Source organism: Tamandua tetradactyla, chromosome 16 (assembly GCF_023851605.1).
Source record: "Tamandua tetradactyla isolate mTamTet1 chromosome 16, mTamTet1.pri, whole genome shotgun sequence".
Classification (NCBI taxonomy): Eukaryota; Metazoa; Chordata; class Mammalia; order Pilosa; family Myrmecophagidae; genus Tamandua; species Tamandua tetradactyla.
The window spans coordinates 37,335,594-37,358,015 of NC_135342.1; the positions used below are offsets into that span (position 1 = coordinate 37,335,594).

Genomic DNA, 22,422 nt, shown 5'->3' on the forward strand with positions numbered 1-22,422 from the left:
TCCCTTGGGTTGAGGAACGCCAGGGTCTGGGCAGGGGATTACACTTGCCTCCTCCTGGGCTGGCAGGTGGTGGGGCAGCAGTTGCAGCTGCACTGTGCACCCCCACCCCCCACACAGCCCCAGGAAGCGGTCTCGAGCTGCTAGCATGGTGAGGAGGCAGCCGCGAAGGAAGCCTTGGTGGGGGGACCCAGTAATTATAAAAAGAAACCATCTGCTCTGGGGCCGGTTATTAACCTGCTTTGGGTGTTGACGTGACACCAGCAAGTGAGATTTTTCACAGGCAGATTTTTAGCTAAAATTAACTTTTTTGTTTTTCTGTGGGTTTTTTTTTTTTTTTTTTTTTGAGATGTCTGGCTTGGAAGTAAACACGACTGTTTGTGCTGTGATCAGGGACTGGCGGCCACTGGCTCGGGGTTCGGAAGGCAGAAGTGCTCTCGCGGTTAGTTATGGAGAGGCGCCATCTAGCGGGCGAGCCGGCCTCATCCTTTTCCCAGCGGAGCCCGGAACCACAGCGCCTGCCCAGGTCGTGGGCTGGGCTGGGGGTGTGGCCCCGGAAGGTCCCCGGGGTTGTGGGGGGCTGAGGCTCTTAAGGTTTTTGTAAGCCCTGAGCAGGAAGGACATCAGCCATATCTCCTGCCACCTTTGCCGGATAAAACAGAAAGTCTCTTAATCCCGAGCAATCAATGCGTGATGATTAAGGGGTGCTGGGCTTCACCGCACAAGGAAGGGGGAATGTCATTGTGTTTCCAGCTCGTCTGGACGAGAGAAATGGCTATATTAGCCGGAGGAGGCTTGCTGGACCATTATGATGGTGGTGAATCAGGAGGCGGGGCGCAGGCCTGGCCTCCGGATCAGCTATAAGTAGCCCCAAATTCTGGTGAATGGGGGGTTGGGGGAGTGAAAGGTTTTGTCCCCCCCCAATACTGAAGTGGTGGCTATCTTACTTTTGTGGGTTTAAGAGAAGGACTTTACTCATTCTCATTAGCAATTAAGCAAATGCAAGGATAATATTTAGAAGGTATCTGCAATATACCTATCCATGAGAAAAAATATAAATACAAATGAACAAACAGCTGACGGGACTAGGGGAAGACAGTTATGTAGTTATCACAAAACTATATATAACTATATAGCTATATATAACTATACCTCACCCCCACCCCCTCACTGGAGGTGATACACAGTGAAACAGTCTTTTGGGAGAGTGACTTGGGGAAAAAAAAAGTCACGGAAACCACAAAATTGTACATATTTTCCAGCCAATAAATTTCACTTTAGGTAAAACATACCAGTGAAATAACCCAAATGGAAAAATAAAAAATATTCATAGTATTGCTGTTTATAATGAAAGAAGAGTGAAACAATTCAAATGTTGAAATCAGGAAAATAGTTAAACTATGTATGTGGGCAATACAAGGAAGCACTAATAGGCAATTTTAACAGATAGTAAATGGGGAGGGATATACAAAATTCAATGGGATTTCCCCCTATGCAAACTCAGGTTTATGCGCTTGAGGGGTAAAAAGAAAGAAAGAAAGAAAAGGGCAAATTGTAACTAGTGCTGTTATTTTGCCGGGGTTTTCTGCTTGGCTCAGAGGGAGCAGAGTGGCAGCCGTGACTCTCGGGGTAAGCATCTTGGACAGAAGGGGGTTCTAGTGTTGAAAAATGTGAATTATTCATGTGGCCCTAAACACAGCCAGCCCCCTCATCAGCCAGTCCTCTGTCCCATCAAGGACCAGCCCAGACAGATGTGTGGGCAGCTGCCATGAGCTCATGCCGGACTCTGACCCCAACATCCTCAGAAGTGTGGTCCCACTGCAATGTTAAGTTCCAAAGGGCAACCCTGGATGGGCAGACCATGTGCCCCATGAGAGCTTTATCCCTCTAACCAAAGCGGGAGCAAGCTGGGCTGGGAGCAGCTTTGGACATAGGGTCTGCTCTCTATAACAGCCCCCTCCAAAAAACATAATATAAGCCACAAATGCAAGCCACATATGTAATTTAAAACTGTCTGGTAGCCACATTAAAAAGTAAACACACAGAAGAAATTAATATTACTTTAACTCTGTAGATCCAAAATATGATCATTTCAACACGTAATCAAGATAGAATTTATTAGCAAGATATTTTACTCTTTTTTTCTTGGAAACCTGGTGTGTATATTACACTTCCATACATCTCGATACTGACATGTGGCCAGTGGCTATTGCACCGAGCATTACAACTCCACAAGTAATGCAAAGAGGATGTAAAAATGAACAATTTCTCTTTTCTTATCCACTCAGGTTGCCAATGGTGTCGACACATCCTTGTGCCTCTCCTGAAGTTCAGCATCTGGGCTCATTTGAGGTCCTTGCTAGAGGTTAAGAGCAGGTTGGAGGTGAACAGTGCTGGGAGGCTTGGGGCTTACTGTCACTTCCTGGTCCATGGTCCCTAACCAGATTTGAGGGTAGGAGCATTATCCCCAGCCATGAGATGGCATAGTGGTCTGTGGGTAGGTGAAGACCTGGACAAACCTGTGATGCCCAGGGAGAGGTTGCTTGCTGCAGCCACTAAGAACCAATCTTGCCCTTCTTTTCTAGGCACATATTGTCCTGCCACAGGGGCCTGGAGGACGGCATCCCCACGTCTCCATCCCATACCCACCTGCACCTGTCTAGCTGGATGCAGCTGGAAAAAGATACCTGAACCCATCAGATGGTCTCACCTCTAGTTCATAACTGCCAAGGTGAGATGGGCCTGCTAATGTTGCTAGCAATTGTCCTGTATTTTCCTAGTCTGCTCCTTTTCCCATTAGCCTCTGCTCTCCTCAGGCTTCCAGCCCTTTCTCCTTTGTCCTCTTTCTCCGGTGGTGACCTTGCTACCTGTTTCACTGAGCAAAGGGAAATGATCAGAAGAGAGTACCCACTACCTGCATCTGCCCATGTACCCCAGCATTCCCCCTGTTACTAGGAATGAACTCACCCTGCTCCTGTGCCAACCCCTGTGCTGGGCACTGGATCCCATCCTTCCCTTCCACCTGGGTACACTGTTCTAGCCATTCTCCTCTTTCACCTTCATTACCATTTCCTCCACTCTAACAGGGTCTGTCCCATCAGCATGCACATGTGCATTATTTCTCTCATATTAAAAAAACAACAAAAATATCAATAAATGTTACCAAGACAATTTAATGGGGAAAGAATAGTCTTTTCAGTAAATGGTTCTGGGATAACTGAATAACCACAAGCCCCGCCCCCCCAAATAAATATAAATATACCACATATACAAATTAACTCAAAATGGATCAAAGACCTAAAACTATAAAACTCTTAGAAGAAAATATAGAAGTAAATCTTTGTGACTTTGGATTACGCAGTGATTTCTTAGACGTTATACCAAGAACAAATGGGTGGGACTTCATCAGAATTAAAAACTTTTGTGCTGGGCAGGCCATGGTGGCTTAGCAGGCAGAGTTCTCGCCTGCTATGCCAGAGACCCGAGTTCGATTCCCGGTGCCTGCCCATGCCAGAAATTAAAAAAAAACTTTTGTGCTTCATCTACTTTGGAAAACAGTCTGGCAGTTCCTCAAAATGTTAGTCATAGTTACCGTATGGCCTGGTAATCCCACTCCTAGGTATATAACCAAGATAAGCGAAAACGCATGTCCACACAAAACCCGATGTTTGAATGTTCACAGCAGCAGTATTGATTACAGCTTAAAAAAATGGAAACAACGCAAATGTCCATCAACTGATGGATAAATAAATGGGGTGTATCCATACAATAGAATATTACTGGGCCATAAAAAGGAACGACATTCTGATACATGGGACAATGTGGATGAGCCTTGGGATTATTATGCTAAGTGAAAAAAGCCAGTTACAAAAGGCCCATATCACATTATTCCATTTATATGAAATGTCCAGAGTAAGTGAATCCACAGACACAGAAGATTTTTGGTTGTGGGCAGAAAGGAGAATGGGCAGGGATTATTAGTGGGTATAGAGTTTTTTTCTCAGGTAATGAAAATGTCCTGAAATTAGATAAGGGTGATAGTTTCAAAACCTTGTGAATATACTAAAAAACCACTGAAATGTACATTTTAGATGGGTCACGTTTATGGTATGTGGTTTGATGTCTCAATACAACTTTTTTTTTTTTTTTAGACTCTCTTTGGCTCTATGCCTCCCTCTGGCCCCTGTCCCATTTTTCTCTTTCCCTTCGCAATGGAATTCCTTAAATGAGTTTTCTCCACTTGCTGTCACCAGTTTGCCTCCTCTTGTTCTCTCAGATCCTTTCCCAGCAGGCATCTGCTCCTTACAAAGCCTATAGACCTGACACATCTCCCGGCCCCTGCACCCCTCTGAACTCATCTCCTATCACTCCCCACCCCACTCACTCTGCCCCAGCCACCCGGGCCTCCTCCATGCTCCCTCACTGCCTAGAACATTCCCACCCCAGGGCATTTGCACTTGTTGCTTCCCCTGCCTTGAAAGTTCTTTCTCCAGATGTCTGCTGAGCTCTCTGCCTGATTTCCTCTGAGTCTTGATTTAAAGTCACCTTTTCAGTGACACCTTGCCTGGCCACCCCACCTGAAAGTACAGCGTCTCATCACCCCTCTTCTCTGCTCACTTATTCCCCATAGCACTTATTACCTTCTAATATCCTTTATTATATACTCCACCGCCCTCCCAATGATGGGATGTGTATTAAGGGAAAGAGTGTCGAGATCATCTTTTCAAAACACAAACGAAAAAGCACACCAACAGAACAGAACCAACAAGGGGAAGTCTTGAGTGTTTCCAGATAGAGGAACTGTTCTTTGTTGAGAAGCTTCCTAGTGCTGGAAAAGAGGCCAAGGATATGAAAGTATGATACACTTTAAATTGTATTGATTGGGGTGGGCAATGGTGGCTCAGTGGCAGAGTTCTCGCCTGCCATGCTGGAGGCCTGGGTTTGGTTCCCAGTGCCTGCCCATGTTGAAAAATAAATAAATAAGTAAGTGAATGATCTGAAGAGAGTTCACTGAAAACATTAAAAAAAAAAATTGTATTGATTGTCTACCTCCCTTTACTAGCATGTGAGCTCCAGGAGGGGAGTTGTATCCCATGGGCTTGTAGGTACTCAATAAATATTTGTTGAAGGAATAAATCAAACTCTAAAAGCCTGGCAGGTGGAATTTCCCTCCTGTCATTTCTGCATCAGCACTTACCCAGTGTATCCCATAACAAGACAAGTGCCTCCTTGAAGCCCAGCCCCAACCCCCCTGTACCATGTCAATCTGATGCACTCACTCTGCCACAGCCTGGGTGTTGGAGAAACAGCTTCCTCCCCTCAGATCTTGTGGACTGATGACTGATCAAAAGCAGTGGATTCTCTGCCCCAGGAGCTCAAATGACCAATTCCTAAGACAATGGGGTTTCAAAGAGAGAAAGAGTTTATTGCTAGGCATGAAGCAGATCAGAGGGCCTACCAGCCTGAAAATCTGTCTCTCCAGACTGCAGTAACTCTGATAGTTTTATAGTATCAAAAGATGGGCAAGTTTTAGGATAATGAGCACAATGGCTCTAGATGACGTAATTAGAGGTGATCTAATTATTAAGTATGCACAGATTGATTACATGCTTAGTTACAGAATGTATGATAGGAAATGGCAGCCTCAATACATGATGGTCATAATTTTTAGTATTATAATTAGGTATAGGTCACTTATGGGCTAAAGTTTAAGCTACTGTGCATGTCAGGTCGGCCAATTTTGGTTGAATCCAGCTTTGTCTACAAAATAGTTTAGGGATTGGGGTGGGTTATTTCTGGGCTGATTAAGTTCTTCTGTTAATAAACATTAGGGGCTCTCTTTTGTGATCCTAAGACTCTAAAGTTGTAAAACAGGATTAGGGGGTACAAATGGGACCAGTCACAAGGTTTTTGCAATCACAAGATAAAGGTTATGTATTTATATGATCATTATCAGAGACTGAATCAAGTGGGTTACAGTTCAGTAATTTCAGGTATTTCCTTCTTTTTTTTTTTTTCCTAATAGACTAGAAAGTAAGAATAACATCTATATAATGATTCAGTAATCACAATTATTTGTTAATTCTTAACTCCTCAGTTACAGGACCAGCTCTTAGTACCGGACGGTGTCCGAAATCCACATTCCAGTAACTCACCGGAATGACCACAGTGAAAGAGGCTGACCACACCAAGCGCTGACAAGGATGTGGAACTGGAATTCACATACACTGCGGGTGGAGGTGTGACTTGGTAGAACTGCTGTAGAACCCAGCATCTACTAGAGCCAAGTGTACATACACCCCACATAGCCAAGCAATTCACCCCTGGGATGTACCCAGTGCTTATGTCCACCAAAAGATGTCTACAGAAATGTTTGCAGCAGTTTCATTCAGACAAAAGCCAAACTATAACCAACGCAAATACCCATCAACGTAGAACGGATAGAAAGTTGTGGAGGATTCATAAAATAGCCTACTATACCATAGTGAAAAAGAGCTACTGACGCAGCATGGAGGAATCTCATGAAACATGAAGTCGCACACAAAAGGATACATACTCTGTGATTCTTTTGAACTATGACGTTCAAACAGACAGGAAAAAGCCTATGGTGATAGAAATTAGAACAGCGGTTTCTCTCTGAGCTGACACTGCCGGGAGGGCAGTCTGCTGGGGTGCTAAAGATGTGCTGTGTTTTGATCTGGGCAGTGCTAACACATGCATGTGTGTGTATGTATAAAAACTCACTGAAATTACTGATTGCATATGTAGAATGGAATGATTTCTAAATGTTGTTAGTTAATTTTTTTTAATTAATAAAACAAACAAACAAACAAAAAAAAACTCACTGAGCTGACACTTAATGCTAACGGATGTAGGTTTTACCTCAATGAAAAAAAGAAAATAAAAGACCCAAGTTGGTAACCCAGATGCTGTCTGGCTTCCTCCTCTCCTGAACTGTGTCACATCCCCTGCTGAGTTCCTCCTACTTAGTCTTTGAAGCCTTGTGGATTTTCTACACTGCTTACTCCTGGATCTTTGGAGCACAGATCAAGGTGGAGGAAGCCTTACGGTGGAGGAAGCTGGATGCCTTAACAAAGTAAATCCTTGAAGAAGCTCTGTCTTTCTGCATCATTGTTCTCCCTGGGTTGAGCAGGGCTGAGCGGGCTTTGTTTTCCCAAATCAGGTCTGCATCTGAATTATGTTCCTTGTAGGCGTTTTGACTCATGTGATCATCAGCTTGCTGAGACAGGGACTGCCCAGAGACTGCCTGCCAGTTGAGTGAGATGCCGCATTGTTTTTGAGTTGAATAAAGGAAATGATCACTGTGGCTATTATGCTTTTGAAAGTCCTGTTTTCATATCTTAGAGCTGTTCATTGTTGGGTAGATTTCTCCTTAACTGAATTGAAATCCACACTGGACTCCCCAGACTGTGCCCACTTGTCAACATCCCCAATCTGGGGGATGAATTTGGACCCCAACATCCTGACCTCCATTCCTTGTCCTGGAATCCCCTGAGGGTTGGATTGCACTCACCTGCCCAAGCTGGGGAGTCACCTGGCCTGCACAGCCCTCAGTGCATCATCGTGGTCAGGAATGAGAGATACTCTGGTTGCCCAGACCCACCCCTTGTGCCCATTTCTGGAGCTGGGATGCAGGTGGAGTCAGCTGGACCAAGCCACGTGGCTGAAGGTGAGGCCATGGGGGAGAGGCCCCCAGGGAATACCAGAGTGAAGCTACCTGAAAGAGAACCGCCACCACCACCGCCCCCCCCCCACCCGCCCTCACTCCCTGCAGCTGGTGGGCATGGAGTTGTGAGGCAGCTGGTGCACTAGAGGAGGAGGAAGCACGAGTACAGAAGAGGGGGGCCTGGGGCCTGTCCTAGGAGGTGAGGGCCAACACCCTGCTCCCTGGAAGCCGAGGGTTCCTACCCAGGGCTGGGCTGCCCTCCAGCCCTGCCTTCGTTGTGGCACCCAGAGCGCCTACCCCTCTCTTGCCTGGCCCTTCTGTGTCAACCCTTGTTCTCTCTGGACCAACTCCAGCTCAGGCCTTAGGGAAAAAAATTTTTCCAGAATTGGATTATTATAGCAAGAGGCTGGCTTGGCTGTTGTTCTTGGGTGGGAGGGGGATGAAGGAGACAGGAAGGCTGGTGGGTGTTTGGGATCCAGATTGGATGCCTTGGTACTTTAAGGATGTCAGTAGTTTGGAAACTGCATCAAGTTTCCATGTGTCTGACTCCCCGAGTTCTGGAATCCTGGGTTTCTGCAGCCCAGAAGATTCCTGTGGCCAGCTGGAGGAATTGTAGGCATGGCTGTGCTGAGGAAGAGGGGGGAGCCCTTGTGCCCCTGCAGGCAGCATGGCTGGCTGGCCCCAAGGCCCCTCCTTCCAAGGAGGAAGGAGCCCTGAAAAGCCTGCTTTTCCGGTCGGAACGTCTGGCAGGACCCCCACGTGGATGCTCCAAGGACTGAAATCCCCCTTGTATTTGTCCAGAAATGTTCTGGCTCAGCTCGGTCACACCCCCTGTTCTTTCCCTCCTTCCCTGCCTGTGTCTCTGCTTTCAGCACTGGAACATTCCGGTGAGAGCTGGGCCTTGGGGTGGAGTGGGAGCCAGGAAGCTGGGCAGGCCCCGGGAGGCAAGGCCGGTGCTTGGGTCCCAGCTTTCACTAGCACTGATCCTGAACTTGAGTCAGGTGCATCCTGACCTCCGGGGCCGGGCTTCCCAACCCAAATAATGAAGGGAATCGGGGGTGGGGTGGGGCTGAACACTCTGATGCCCACTCGGGGCTTCACGCTCTCTTCCTGGATGTGATCTCCCTTTCTTCACACTCTACTCCTTCCTCCTAGGCTGAGCCAAACCGCAATCTAAGGCTCCTAGAGGGGAGGTTCAGGAGAGGAAAAGAAGGCTGGCTGAGCCACGGTTGCCCAGAGCGGCTGAATATGTGTGCACGTGTGCGTATGTGAGCGCAGTACATACATGTGTGCTCACGGGCTTCCCTCCGCTGGGGGAAGGGTCCGGCACAGCCTAGTGAAAGTTTGCTTCCCCACCACGCCCACAAGGCAGTTCCTGCAGGTGCCTGGCATACCCATGGCATGCCCTATGGATTCCTGGGTTCTGGGCCTGGGTTACCTGCAGCATGGGCAAGAGCCAAGGGAAGGGTCAGGAGACATCCTAGTGTCAACAGAGGCAGGGCAAGCAGGTTAGGGGCTACCAATGGGGTCCATTTTGGACACGTGGACTCCAGCATCTTACCATACCCCAGGAACTAGGGGAGGTCACCAAGACCTCAAAGAGAAGCATCTTCAGAATGGGCACCAGGAGGAGCCGTGGAGGCCACAGACGATGAGAAACTCCTATTCCTGCCCTGGAAGGGTTCAGACTCAAAAGCCAGATTAACGGACAAGGCCAACTCAGGCACTTCCCAGCAAGCAGCTGGGGAGAGCCACGCCAACCTGGGGAAATCTAAGTAGGCTGCAGAGTGGAGGTGGCATCAGGTAGGGAAAAGTTCATGGGCAGAGTCCTGGTGGGCACAGAGTCAGGAAGTAGTCCAGAGAAGCATAGGATCTGGCTTCGGTGAGCTCAATGAAGCCGACACCATTCCTGTCCTCACCCCCACTCTCGACGACTGGTTCCCCTCCTGGGCAGAAGTTCCACAGAGTCTACTCAGGGCACAGTAAAGCACACATGGGGGAGGGCATGGGCCCCCAAAGCCAATTGGGCCCATTTCACAGATGGGGAACCATCTGCAGAGAGGGGCAAGGAGGCAGCCACAGCCGGCAAGGGCTGAGGGCAGAGGCTGAGGGGCAGCCCAGAGCTTGTAGGTGCAGGTGTCCACCCTCTCATCCCACTGGCTTCCCCACCCCCAACTTGACACCTGGGAGTGGCCTCTTCCCTGACCCAGCCTGTGGAGGGTGCATTTCCTGCAGGCTGGGTTACTGGCAGACACTACGGAAGCGGCTGCTGAGGTTTGTGAGTGTGGCTGGAAGGAGCCCGATCCTGGCAGAGAACTGGGTCAGTCTTTGTCACCCCACTTTGCCAGACCCCAGTGGCTGAATCCAGGAGTGGCCCCAACTTTCCTGTGTAGCCCCTTTCTGGCTGTGCACCTAAAAGCAGGCTGGAGCAAGGGGAGAGGCTAGACCTGCAGAAATCCACAGGAAGCTGACCCCCGGGGGAACCTTGGGCCCTGGCCTGGCAACAAGCCAGACACCAGCTCTCCAGAAAGTTCTGTCTGGGTAGGGGTCCACTCCCTGCCTGCCCCTGCCTGAGAGAGCAACTCAGCCTGTGCCTCAGGCTGAGCCCTCCTACTGGCTCTGCTCCTCCAGAAAGAGCCCAGGTCTTTTCTCAACCAGAGTCTGGACTGGAGGCTCCAAGGGTGAGACTCAATTGCCATTTCATTGTCATCCCCTCCGCCCCTCCCCCATTTCCTGCTCTTGTTCATTCAACAAGTGTTGCATGCCAGGGACCGGCCAGGACTGATAATGAGTCCCAGTCCTCATGCAGAGGATGATCCTGTCTGATAAATTCCTACCACCCTCAGGGACATAATGAGATACCACCTCTTCTGGGGAGCCCTCCCTGATCACGCAGTTTTGTCCTGGGACCCCCTTCTGGCTTTGTCTGTCCCTTCCTCAGTACTCTTTAGCCTTAGGATGGCCAGCACACAGACAGGCCAGCGTGCAGCCACCTCTGCTCCCACTCTTGTCAAGGAAGAATAGGATTCCTCAGGCCCTGTGGCCCCCCACCTGGCTCCCTGGCCTCTGGGCTATAGCACCTGAATGCTACCAGCACGCATGCAGGTGAGCCCTGCTTTAAGGAAACTCAGCTCCTGAAAACCCAAGAGGTAGAGGCCCCTCGAGGACCTCCCTTGTAAAAGTTCCTACAGGAACACTGTGCCCTGACCAGGTGCAGGTTGAACTCTAAAAGGAAATCTGTCATCAGTCCCCAAGGGCCCTGAGGCTACCGCATCTTCACTTTCTGCCTGGGCTGATTCCTGCATGGATGTCCCAGGCAATGCTCATGTGGAGGGTGGTGGCTCCAGCACCCTCTGCTCCCCAATTCATGAGCTTGTCCTCAGACTTTCCTCGTGCCCACCTACATCTCCCAGGAGGAGAGGCAAGCAGGCCCACCCAGGGACCCAATGTCTGTCAGAAGACTAGCTCCCAGCAGGGACAAGGGCCCTTGCACAGCTGGGAGGAGATTCCGGGATGGTGACACGAACCTCTGGCTGGCAGGACAACTGGTTCCTGCTTCCTCACCAGGCCCTGCAAGTGAAGCCCCAGGCAGGAGTGTGTGGGGCTGGACTCAGGCCCCAGGGACCTTGCACCTGCCAGATGTCCAGCTCCCTTTCAGGGGAGAGGTAACTCTAGAAAGACCAGAGGCACTGAAGTTCAGCCTGATGAATTCCTGCCAATCTCTAGGTGTGGGGGTGGCATGGCAGCCAGGAGTAATAGACAGCCATGTGGCCTTGACTCAGGACAACTCTTGGAGACTTGGATGACTCTCCATCTGAAAGTGGGGCACCCCTGGGAGGCAAGTGAGGTGAAGGCTGTGCCTGTGCAGCCTGGTCGTTACAGATAAGTGAGGGGGCACAGGGCATGGCCTGACCTTTGACTTGGGTCAGACCAGTGAGATCTCCAGAGGGAAGCAAACCAGCAAGGAGTCAGTTAGATGGGGTCCTGGGGCAGTGCCTTCCCTTCCCAAGCTTCCATTTCATGAGCTCCTACCCCACCCAACCCAAGTTCCCCCAACGCACTCCTCTAGGCTTCAATGCCACTTGTGATGGTTAAGTTCATGTGTCAACTTGGCTAAGCTGTATTCAGCTGTTTGACTAAGTAAGCGCTGGTTGGATTGTTACTGTGAGACTATTTCGTGGGTTTAAATCATTGTTCAGTTAATTGCATCTATGCCTAATTTCATCTATAATCAACAAAGGAGATTGCCTGCATGAAGGAGAGAAGTTTCATCCAGTAAAAGGCCTTTAAGGGAGGAAGATTTCAGTAGTTAGAATTCCTATCTCTGTGTCAACCATCCAGCTTCTCCTGGGGAATTCATGGAAACCTTCATCGAAGTTCCCAACTTGGGGCCCGCTGTAAGGAATTGGGACTTGCCCATCCCCACGTGTGCATGAGTCAATTTCTATAATAAATCTCATATTTACGTCCATATACATATGTATGTCAGCTCTGCTTCCCTGGAGAACCCCGACTAATAGCACGCAACCCCTGATGCAGGTCCACAGCAAATGTTCAGGCAAGGTGGGTATTTTGCTTCCTGTCACCTGAGGCTGAAACACAGGGTGGTTCGCTGGACACGGCTGCAGATCAGGGGAGAGGCTGGCCTTTAGATGTTGAGGACAGGAGGGAGGGGAAGCAAGGCCCCTGGCATCTCTCTCAGGCAGAAACAGCAGTTTCTACCCCAGGACCCAGGAGGAGCGAAGGGTGATGTCAGCACCCCATCCCAGGCTCCCGGGTGCCTGCAGAGCACCACACCCCTCCCCAGCCTGGTCCACAGGGCACACAGGGCAGCTTCTGAGAGACACAAAGCAGATGCTGCTGCCCTGCTGCAACCTCGGGGGCCCCTTCCTGGCCTTCCCTGGCCTCAGCCCCAGCTCCACTGCTTCCACCACAGCGGCTCCTTTCTCCCGAGGGCCTTAGCACTGACCGTGCGCTGCCTGCCATGCCAGTGCCCAGTGCCCTCTCCCTTGGCGGCCCTGGCTGTCTGTTTCCCCAGGCAGCTGGGTTTCATGGCCCTACTCGAGAACACACCACAGGTGACACCCACCCCTGCTGGGTGCTGTCTGCCCCGAGTCAGGGCCTTGTTCATCTCACTCCCAGTGGTGTCCCCAGACCCTGGTAGGGCACAAGGCGTCTGAGTGGGCAGGTCACCCCAAGTCTGTGCATCTTTGAAGGCCCTGACACCCTTTAGGGGATATGGGAGCAGGTCCAAGAGCACCCGGTGAGGGCCAAACCAGCAGCTACTCAGAGCCAGCATGCATGGCTCGTCTACCACGCCCCGGGTGAGGAGAGGTTGGCACTCGGCCAGCCACCCCACCAGTCCGAGACCTGGTCCCCATCCCGTGGCAGGATGCTGCAGAAGTTTGGCATGGCCCAGGCTCAGCTGTAGCTAGACCCCTCCTCCTTTAAACCCTGAGGTATCTCAGCAAAGCAAGGTTCCAGGGAAGCAAAGCTGTGACTGAGAGGCCAATAGCTGGACTCAGGCATTCCCAGGGCAGGTTGAGGCTTCCAGATCTGTCTTCAGGAAGCTACCCCCCACTCACCCCGTGATTGTCCCTACCATGTGCCCCCTGCCTGGGCTGGAGAACCAGTCTGAACCAGTTTGTGTGGTTCCAGGAAGCCCAGGGAGGGGAAAGATCCTGTAAACAAGCCAACCATTCTGGAGGCACCTCTGACCCATTTCTCCACCCTCCTCCCCACCAGGGGATCTGTTCCTAATTGGGAGGGTTCACAGGCAGGCCAGGACACTCCTGTTTTACCCTGCCTCCCAGATTGTGAAGAATGGAGTCCTCCTGCAGACCTGCTGACTCGATCTGCACCTGAACAAGGACAGCTGGCCTTCTGTCTGACATTAAGGTTTGAGAACTCACCTAGGGCGGGTGATTATTAACCCCGAGGTATTAAGCCCTGTGCTGTGTGGGTTGGGAGAAGCTCTCCCAGCCCGAGGTCTCATCTGTAGTGGACAGTAACCCCATTCAAGCACGCTCAGTGTGCTTGGGTCAGGGCTGACAGGTGGCAAGGGAAAGAATGGCGTAGTAGCATCCGCAGGGGACACCCTTAAAGTAAATGCAGCCAGGGATAGCATGGGGAGGGGTGAGGGGTACAGGGGTGGTATCCAGGCTCCAGCCCCAGCAGACACCTGGGGCTTAGTTTCCCTCCTTAGAATACTATACTCAGTGGCTCCATCACCAGGGGTGGCCCAGGCAGAGCAGCAGAGTGGGACAAATGGCTCCTTGTTTCCTTTATTACCATCCTCCCTCATGTCCCCTCCCTCTGATAACCCGCACCAAAGTGAACCGGTTACCTGTTTCAGAGAAGTCTACCACTTCCGGGTTTGCCAAATAGAAAGAAGACTCTCTGAAGGAGAATTTGGGGGATACCAATGCCAGAGGAAAAGAGCCACCCCCCACTGCAGCCCAGAGGGTGGGTGGGGTAGGGTCCTCGAGAGCACTGGGCAGCTTCAGGACTCTGCCCTCTGGGCTCCAAGCCCTCCTCCTGCGGGCCTGGGTGGTGGCATCCGAGCGGATGTCCGGCATGGCCAACAAGCCTTCTGATGCTCCGTATGCCTCGGTCAGCTATGGAAGGACGACCAGGAGACACCCGAGGCATAGAACTCCACGCGGCTCGGCCAGTCATCGTCCCTGCTCTCCCCCTTGTCCTCATCTGAGTCATCCTCATCTCCACTGGACGCCCCGCCGATGGCCCCGGCCAGGTGGGCTGGTTGCCCGGGGAGCCCCCTGCCCTGCTCCCCCTCCTCCTCCTGCCGCTTCTGGGCGGCCAGCTCCCGGTAGCAGAGGCTGCAGACGCGCAGGGGCTTGGGTGAGAGGCGCGGCAGCAGGAAGCGCTCGCGGGAACATTCGGCGCAAACCACGAAGCCGCACTTGCGGCAGTGGTGGCGCCGTGTCAGGGCGGAGAAGCGCGTCTGCGTGCAGCGCATGCAGATGTCCGTGGCCTTGTCCGGGATCCAGGGCGCCGCGTGCTCCGTGGTGGGCGGGCGGCCCGTGGCCAGCAGCTGCCGCCGCACGCACTCCTCGATGTGGCCGATCCACTCCTGGCGTTCCGTCATGGAGGCGGCGGACACCACGAAGGACTTCTTGGCCGTCTTGATCATCCAGCGGTTCTTGGCCTGCAGGGTCTCGGGCAACGGCTCCAGCGTCACCTCCTCCAGCGGGATGATGTGCTGGCTGCGGTACTTGCGCTTGTTGAGCACGATGCTGCCGTACACCAGGATGTCGTTGAAGAGGAAGAAGATCCGGGGCTTGGCCTTCTTGCGGCACTCCTTGGTCAGGACGCCCTCACCCAGCAGCACCCGGCCTGGCAGGGCCAGCGGCTGTCCCGATGCCCCGAAGCAGCTCTCCACGGCTGCGATCCGCTGGCTGTTGATCTCTGTGTTGGCCAGGTGCTCCATCTTCTTCAGCTGCTCCAGCTGCGGGAGGAGGGGCGGACAAGAGGCATCAGCTTGCCAGGCGCAGCCGGGAGCCCATCCAGCAGCTCACCAACCCACCAAGCCGGACAGCCAGCCTCAGACCCACGGCAGTCCAGCAAGCCCATCCCAGCAGAACCCCTTAGGCTGGGACCCCCAGAAACAGACCCTTAGATGAGGAGGATGAGGAGTTATCGGGAGGGGAAGGAAGCCCAGTGAGAGGAACACGGAAGTCAGATGGGGTAGCAGAGATGGCAGTAAAGAGCGTTCAATTGAGCAGGTTGCCACTGTGGTCAGCGGAGGCTCAACCCAACCACCTTAGGAAACCTTGGAAGACAGGTTAAGGACATGCCTGGACATTGTCCACCTAAGAGTGGGAAGCTGGGCAGTTATCATTCAGCTTCCTTTAGCCATTTGCTGGCAGCTGCTCGAGGGGGTATGACCCACCCCCACTTCTGGTCTGCCCCAGGGGCAGAGGTGCAGGTGCCCAAACAGAGACCCAGCTGACCACTGATGCCCTCATCTAGAAAAGCCAAACCAGCCACCCAGGCACTCACCCAGGGGGCCCACGTCACCAGCCGAGGGCTCTGCTGTGGAGCTGCTGAGAGTAGGGGGCAGGGAGCCCCACAGAGAGCAGTGACTGTGGCTTGTGTCTGAAAGGAAACAAGCGGAGATGACCTAAATGTCTAGCTGCAGGAGAAACGGTAAATGAAACAGGGCCTAGTCATACAAGGGCATTCTGGTAGCAGTTACAAGGAATCGAACCCAAACACGGGTCTGGATGGAGCGATGACAGCAAATGCTGAGTGAAAAAAGCTAACTGCAGATGGTGTGGCTGTGCGACACCACTTAGGAGGAAACTAAAAACATGTTCCAAGTGTTCCAGAACTATGTGGATGAATGAGCACAGACTGACGGGTAGAAAGCCGGGGGTGGGGTGGGGGCCAGGGAGGGGCCCAGGAATGGGGGTGGCAGGGATGTCACACAGGATTTCACCTTTATCTATAAGGTTTCATTTTTCTTTTTTATTTTAAAAAAAGCAGTAGCCACTGTGATGAAATCTTAATGCCTATCAATTCTGGGCAGTGGAAACATATGTTTTATTATTTTTCTCTCTCTCTCTTTCTGAATTTAAGGTCCTTAATAATAGGATGGTAACTGGATTAAGAGCTCTGGGCTCAACCCTGCTGGCGCTGCCAAGCAGGGGACACCTGGCCGGGCCTCTCCTAGTCCATATGCTGGCAGCTCCTCCCCCTCCCCTGGCTGCCTGGCACGAGGGTCCGAGGACTGGGTGGGAGATGCAGGAGCCCCCAGAAAGGAACGCTGGCCACCTGTTCCCTCCTGCACATCTGTGTGTTGTGATGAGGGGCCTCCTGGCAGAACGGGATGAAAATGCTGGTGGTAGTGAAAACATGGCTAATAGCAGGGGCAGCTGGAGCAGCCTGGCTTTGTGCAGAGGACTGTGTGAAGATGGGGCCCCTTTGCCATGGCCCCTGCCCAGCCCCATGAGTTTGGGAGCTCTGGAGGCTTCTGGAGGAAGTGAGGAACAGGGAGCACACTGGAGCACCCAGAGGGGTGAGCTGCGGGCAGAGAGGGCTGGATCCAGTGGCCAAGACAGCAGAGGGAAGGACCTACTGCATCTTCATCTGGGCTCTGGGAGGAGGCATCCACCTGCCTACCAGACTGGCCCCCTTCCCTTCCTGAAAAGGCCTGCAGACACCACAGATAGCATTTAGCACACTACTCCAACCAGCCCATGACCCCCAGTCCTACCCAGGCTCTGGTGGCCCTCAGAGGGGTCAGGTCTCTCACTGATCCCCACATTGAGGGACTCACATACCCCTCTCCTCGGCCAGCCTACAGAGGGTCCTGGCTTAGAGTTGGGGGCTAGGCTGACACCATCCTCTTGGCCCAACTCTAGACTTCACACCTGGCTGGAGGGCTCTGGGTGCATCTGAAGGGGCAGCCCTGGGTCAACTGGGGAGTCCTCTTTTCTGTTTTTCTCACCAGACCACCCAGGCAGAGAAGGCTTCAAGAAGATAAGGCCAGAAAGAGCCTGGTGCCCTCAGACAATGCCTGGTGTGACCTCAGCAGGGCACCCAGGGCCAGTGATGGAGGAGAGGATGCTGAACAGAGCTGGCAAGCTCAGGAGGCAGGGGACTTGGGCCCCCTCCCCACACCATCCTAGCTGCATGCCCTCAGGGCCTGGGCTGTGAGAAGTGGCCATGAGGACCCACAGCAGGGCAGGACAGGACCTGGCACATGCAGTTACTGGTCAGTTGTGCGTTCATGCACATGGTGCTTTCTGCGTCTGATCCTCAGCTTCACCATGAATGAAATGGGGATAGTACTACCTTCTTCATCTGCCTCTCAGAATCACTGCTAACATAAAGGTCTTTGGTGAAGAAAAAAGGATTTTCTCACGCACATCCAGCAATGCCTGGGCACTGTGGAATATCTTGCTGCTTCCCATGGAAAAACAAGTGTAGAGATTTTCAACCATCCCTGGGATAATGTTAAACAGACTCCAGTGGCTTTCTTTTAAATGCCAGCTATTTTCATCCTGGCTGTTTTTCATCTCTCATCCTGGCTCCAGAGGCCACAGAGAATATCGGCCTCATTGAGCCATTAATTAAGCCAGGACTTGATACACATTATCGCAGTTAATATCGCAGTTAGTCCCCAAAACTGGACTTCCTATCCCTATTTCTTGGATGCAGAATGAGGCCTGCCCAAGGTCAGAGAGCCGGCAAAGAGCACAGCACTTACCCAGGCCAGGAGGGTGGCACTGTCTAAGGGGATGCTTGGTGCCCCTGCTGTGGCTGCCCACTGTGCCCCAAGATGCCTGGGAAATACTGCAAGTCACAGAAGGTCACCACTCCTTCATCCAAACCCTTAAAAAATTCAAGGAAATGCCCTCTCCACTTTCCTGGAGGCTCTCCTTACTGAACACATGTGATCTGCTGAGCTGGGGATGGAGGTGCTCATGACGTGGACTAGGGTTTCAGGTCCTAAGAGGTGCTGGAGGCTACGGGTACCATGTGGAACACGTGATCTATACCAGAGAGGAGCAAACTATGGCCCAATGGCCAAATCTGGCCCATTGCCTGCTTTTTTAAATGAAATTTTATTTGGAACATAGCCATATGTGACAGAGAGGGCATGGCCTGCAAAGCCCTAAATATTGACTACTTGGCCTTTTACAGAAAAAGTTTGCTGAGCCCTGATCTACACCTCCACATGCTGTAAAATGCATAAGGCATTGATGCCAGAGACACAACTGATTAGCTGCATAGGCCAATAAGACGTGTCCTCTCCTCTCCCCACCTGGGTCACAGCCTTAGGGATTGCAGAGATATTTAGTGCTCCAACCTGGGAACTCTAGAAAGTCTTAGCCAGGAGGGACACCCCCTCAGTCCATCTTTCTCCCCGATGTGGGCCACTGCTCATGAGGGAGGGACATACCTGTCCCAAGATCACATGCGTCAGGATCCTGGATGCAGAACAGCTCTTGGGACTTTCCCCTCACCTTCCCAGACTGGGCAGTCACCAGGCTGGGTTTGCTTTCCTCCCCCACAGGGACCTCAGCCCAAGTCATGCCCATTCTGACCCCATGCCTGCACTTAAATATTTATGGAGGTCTGAACATGGGCCAGGACCTGTGCTAGGTCCCGACCTATGCTAGCTAACTGGGGTTACAGTGGGGACTTAGAGACCAGGCTGTTCTGGAATGTACTTCCTGGTGAAGAAAACCGAATAGTAAGTCATTTCTGACAGTGAGTGCTGAGTGCTGGGATGACTAGGTGGAAAGGCCTTGGGGTAGACATGACCTTGGACCTAGGCTGAATACCCTGATGGAGCCAGGTGCACAAAAATCTGGTAGAAGAGTGCTCTGGCCCCTAGGTGGGATGAGCTGCATGCTTCTAGAAACAGGGGATACCTGGCCCCGGAGTCCAGAGTTCACAGGGGGAGCCAGCTGTGGCAGCAGGACCAGTTTGGCAGGTCCACAGCCTAAGGAGAGGATCTGAGGTTTTCCCAAGTGCAGTGCTCTCAGAGGGGAGTGGCAGGATCAAGTGTCCTCTCCTTCCTCAGGGCCACCCCTCAGCCCTGCCAGCCCTGTGCTTCTAGGGTGGCCTTGGCCCCCTCCAGGGAAATAAGGGGCAATAAATAACAGATGTCACATAAAGGAGAGCTTATGGTTCCCAGGCACCAAGCCAAGGGCAGTACAATTATTATCTCATTTAATTCTCACTAAAGCTCCTGAAGGGCAGGGCCAGCACCATGCCCAAAGTCACTGCCTCAGAGCCCGCCTGGGGCTCCAAAATAGTCAGAGCCCCAGGAGGCTGCTTTTGATCAACTACTGAATCAGAATTCTCAAGTCCTGAGGCTGGGGCCCCTCTCCACATGTTCCCCACCAGGCCCCTTGGAGTATTCTGGGCAAGTGCATTGGCCACCCCCTCACCAGCACATTAGCCACGGCCCACTTCCTTCCTTAGGGTGGGCTGGGGAGGGCGGTCCCCCAGCTCATCTCCCAGCCCTGGCAGCACTGAGGGCTGACGTGTGCAGATACACTGGGCCAAAGTCAGAGAATGGGTCATGTCAGCCTGCAGAGACCTCAGTGGAATTTATGGGCCTAGGATGACCCCAGCATAATCTTTCCCCTTCTCTTTCCCTCCAGACCCCCCCACCCCCACCCCAAGGTGGTCTCTCTCTCTCTCTCTATAGGAAGACAACACAGGGAAGATCAAATCAGTGCAGTTCTGGCCATTTGAGCCAAGGTTTGGCACAAGAGCCTTCAGGGCTCCACCCTGCCCCTACTCCACCCGCCCCAGCCCCTTAGCCTCTGACCCTCTGGAAGTGAGACAGCTTTTTCTGCAAGCTCCAAATGAATTATCTCCCTTGGGCTACAGGCACCAAGTTTTTCTGTGGGATAGGAACCTCAGATTTTCCACTCGCAAAGGCTAGGGATGACACCTCCCCCTTCACACTTCCGCGGAGATTAGCGGGAGAAAGGCTAGGAGGTTCCAGGTGATTCCAGGTACGCCTGGTGGCCTATTTCCGTGGGGTTGGGAAGGAAGTGCTACCTCTCCCTCTGGACCTGCCTCAGTTACTTCCTCTACGAAATGGGAGACTAAGCCCGATCCCACCTAGGGACCAGACAGTTCGTAAATGAGACAGGACAGCGAGGGCAGGGGTCTCAGCCCGCTCTCTCCAGGTCTCGCGGGAGGGAGACCACGGGGTGAGGTTCAGAACCGTCACCGGACAACGCGTCGCGCTGAGGCTCCCTAATCCCACGAGCGCCCCCGAATCCTTGGTTCAAGCATCGCGCACCTCGGACCTGTTTCCACCCGGCAGTAAGCAGCGCTCTTCTCCGTGCTTCTCCCGGGGCCGGAGCCCGGGACGGCCCTGGCTGCGCGTCCCGCTCGGCCCCGGGAGCCGCCTCGACGGGACGGCCCGGGGCCAGGGCAGCCGGAGGGGAGCCCCGTCTGCTGCACGCGCCCTGCCCGGCCCGAGGGGCCTTACCTCTCCAGCGCGTCCCGCCAGCGCGGTGGTGGGTCAGTCGGTTTGTCAGTCAGTCCGGATCCGCCGCGCCAGGCCGGCGTTGTTGTCCGCGTCCGGAGGTCCGGCTCTAGCCGACACGCCCCCGCGGCGGCCCCGCCAATCGGAGCCCCAGGGCGTCGGCGGGGGCGGGGCCTGGCGCCAGACCCGGGAGCCGAGGGCTGAGCGATGTGTGCGGGTGGAGCTGGTGGTGCGGTTGGTGGGCGCTGGGGGTCAGCCCTGGGAGGCTACTTCCAGCCCGCTTCCCCACCGGGAGTCTCCCCCCACCCCCACTTCCCCTTTCCGCCCCGCCCTCGGCACGCTGGAATCTGCCTCCCCCACTTGAGTAATCAGAGATTAATAATCATGACAGAAAAAAATCAGTAGCATTGTGTTTATTGCTATATTTTTCACAATATGTATTTTAATCAATTGCTATATTTTGCGGTTTTTATAGTGGAAACTTTCCAACATGCACTGAAGGAAAGAGAAGAGTTTAATGGACTCCCAAGAACTCATCCCCCAGCATTATCAACAGGTCACCCCATCCGTCCCCTCTCCCCCCACCCCAATTCCCGGCCTCCAAACCCTTGTGTGCTTCCCAGGACGCTCAGAACGAAAGCGCAAGGCTTCCACACGCCTCCATCTCAGCCCCATCTGATACCCCCAGATCCATCACCTCATTCTGTCTTCTCCCTGTTTTCCTACCCCCCGACCTTTGTCCTTTCTGTGCCTCCAGAACCTCCCCTAGCTACACAGTTCTTGGGGTCTCAGCTCAAACTGCCTCCCCTTCAGAGGATTCCCTGCCTCCACCCCATCACCCTGAATCCCCTCACTCACTTTGTTATGTTTTTAAAAACATTTATCCCAACTTACATATGTGTCCAGTGCTTGGCCCCCTACCTACGCTGGAAGTCCTGAGGCCCTGTCTGTGGTCATCCAGTTCACGCCAGCATCTCCAGGGCTGAGAACCAAGTTCAGGCAGACCAAGAACTCAGTACCCATAAAGTGAATCAATGCCCGAATAGGGTGCAATTTGCTTTGCTACACAGGAGGAGCCTGGGCACCTGGACGAGGGGCTGGCTGTGGCCAGTGCGCTGCCTTCAGGGCCGGGACCAAGGTGACAGCCAGGCAGCCAGAGAAAGAGCTGATCTGTTCCTGGTGCCGCAGGGCCCTGGTCCAGACTCATCACCTGGCCAGACTCTAGCCTCCAGGTCGGTGCTGAAAGTAGTGAGCTGGGTGGTGTCCTGCTCTCCTGTGTGGGGTGAGTGGACACTGGGAGGTGAGGCCCACTTCTGGTCATGAGCTTCTCCCACCCCAATGGGTGGACCAGGCTCTTGGGATGCAACACCATGGGTTGAGAGGGGTAGGGTGTCAGACCCAGGGAAGAGTGAGGAGGAAGGGCACGAGAAAGATGAGGGGTGGAGAAGTTGCCCTCATTTTGGCCACCTCCCCACCCCACCACCTTCGCATTGTCACCCTTGTCAGCGAGGACAGACAGAACTTGTGAAGCATCCACCCAAAGTCCCAGCCTGGTAGGCAGCCCAGGCGTCCAACTTGGCCCTCACATGCATGACTTTTTGCTGCACAAAATGTTCAAACATTTAAGAAATTTATTGGCAACATTAGCATCGAGAGATTTCACGTAAAACTCTGGATTGTCAGCCTCCCTGAAATGAGAGGATTTGAAAATGCTGGTCCGACATCTCCTACAGCACAGCTGTTCCCTTTCCAT

At 52.8% G+C, this 22,422-nt stretch overlaps 1 protein-coding gene and 1 long non-coding RNA gene across 3 annotated transcripts; one reads left to right on the forward strand and one right to left on the reverse strand.

Annotated features, from left to right (window-relative positions):
- Positions 1–1,971: 1,971 nt before the first annotated feature.
- On the forward strand, positions 1,972–7,319 carry LOC143660264 (uncharacterized). The gene is made up of 3 exons (XR_013163904.1): positions 1,972–2,380; positions 2,583–2,728; positions 6,095–7,319. It is a non-coding gene; the product is annotated as an uncharacterized LOC143660264 (long non-coding RNA).
- Positions 7,320–13,277: 5,958 nt separating this feature from the next.
- PLEKHF1 (pleckstrin homology and FYVE domain containing 1) lies at positions 13,278–20,777 on the reverse strand. 2 transcript variants are annotated; one of them, XM_077132296.1, is made up of 3 exons: positions 20,673–20,777; positions 15,707–15,802; positions 13,281–15,152 (listed from the first exon to the last, which is right to left on the reverse strand). In XM_077132296.1, the coding sequence occupies exon 3, from the start codon at positions 15,132–15,134 to the stop codon at positions 14,298–14,300; it is 837 nt and encodes a 278-aa protein (XP_076988411.1). In that variant the 5' UTR covers positions 15,135–15,152; positions 15,707–15,802; positions 20,673–20,777; the 3' UTR covers positions 13,281–14,297. The 2 variants fall into 2 exon arrangements, with proteins under 2 accessions (XP_076988412.1, XP_076988411.1); XM_077132297.1 differs by lacking the exon at positions 15,707–15,802 and having other exon boundaries at positions 13,278–15,152; positions 20,673–20,764.
- Between the last annotated feature and the right edge of the window lie 1,645 nt (positions 20,778–22,422).

Excerpts from the sequence above, each read along its gene's own strand:
- PLEKHF1 (XM_077132297.1), bottom strand. The coding sequence starts at position 15,134 with ATGGAGCACCTGGCCAACACAGAGATCAACAGCCAGCGGATCGCAGCC.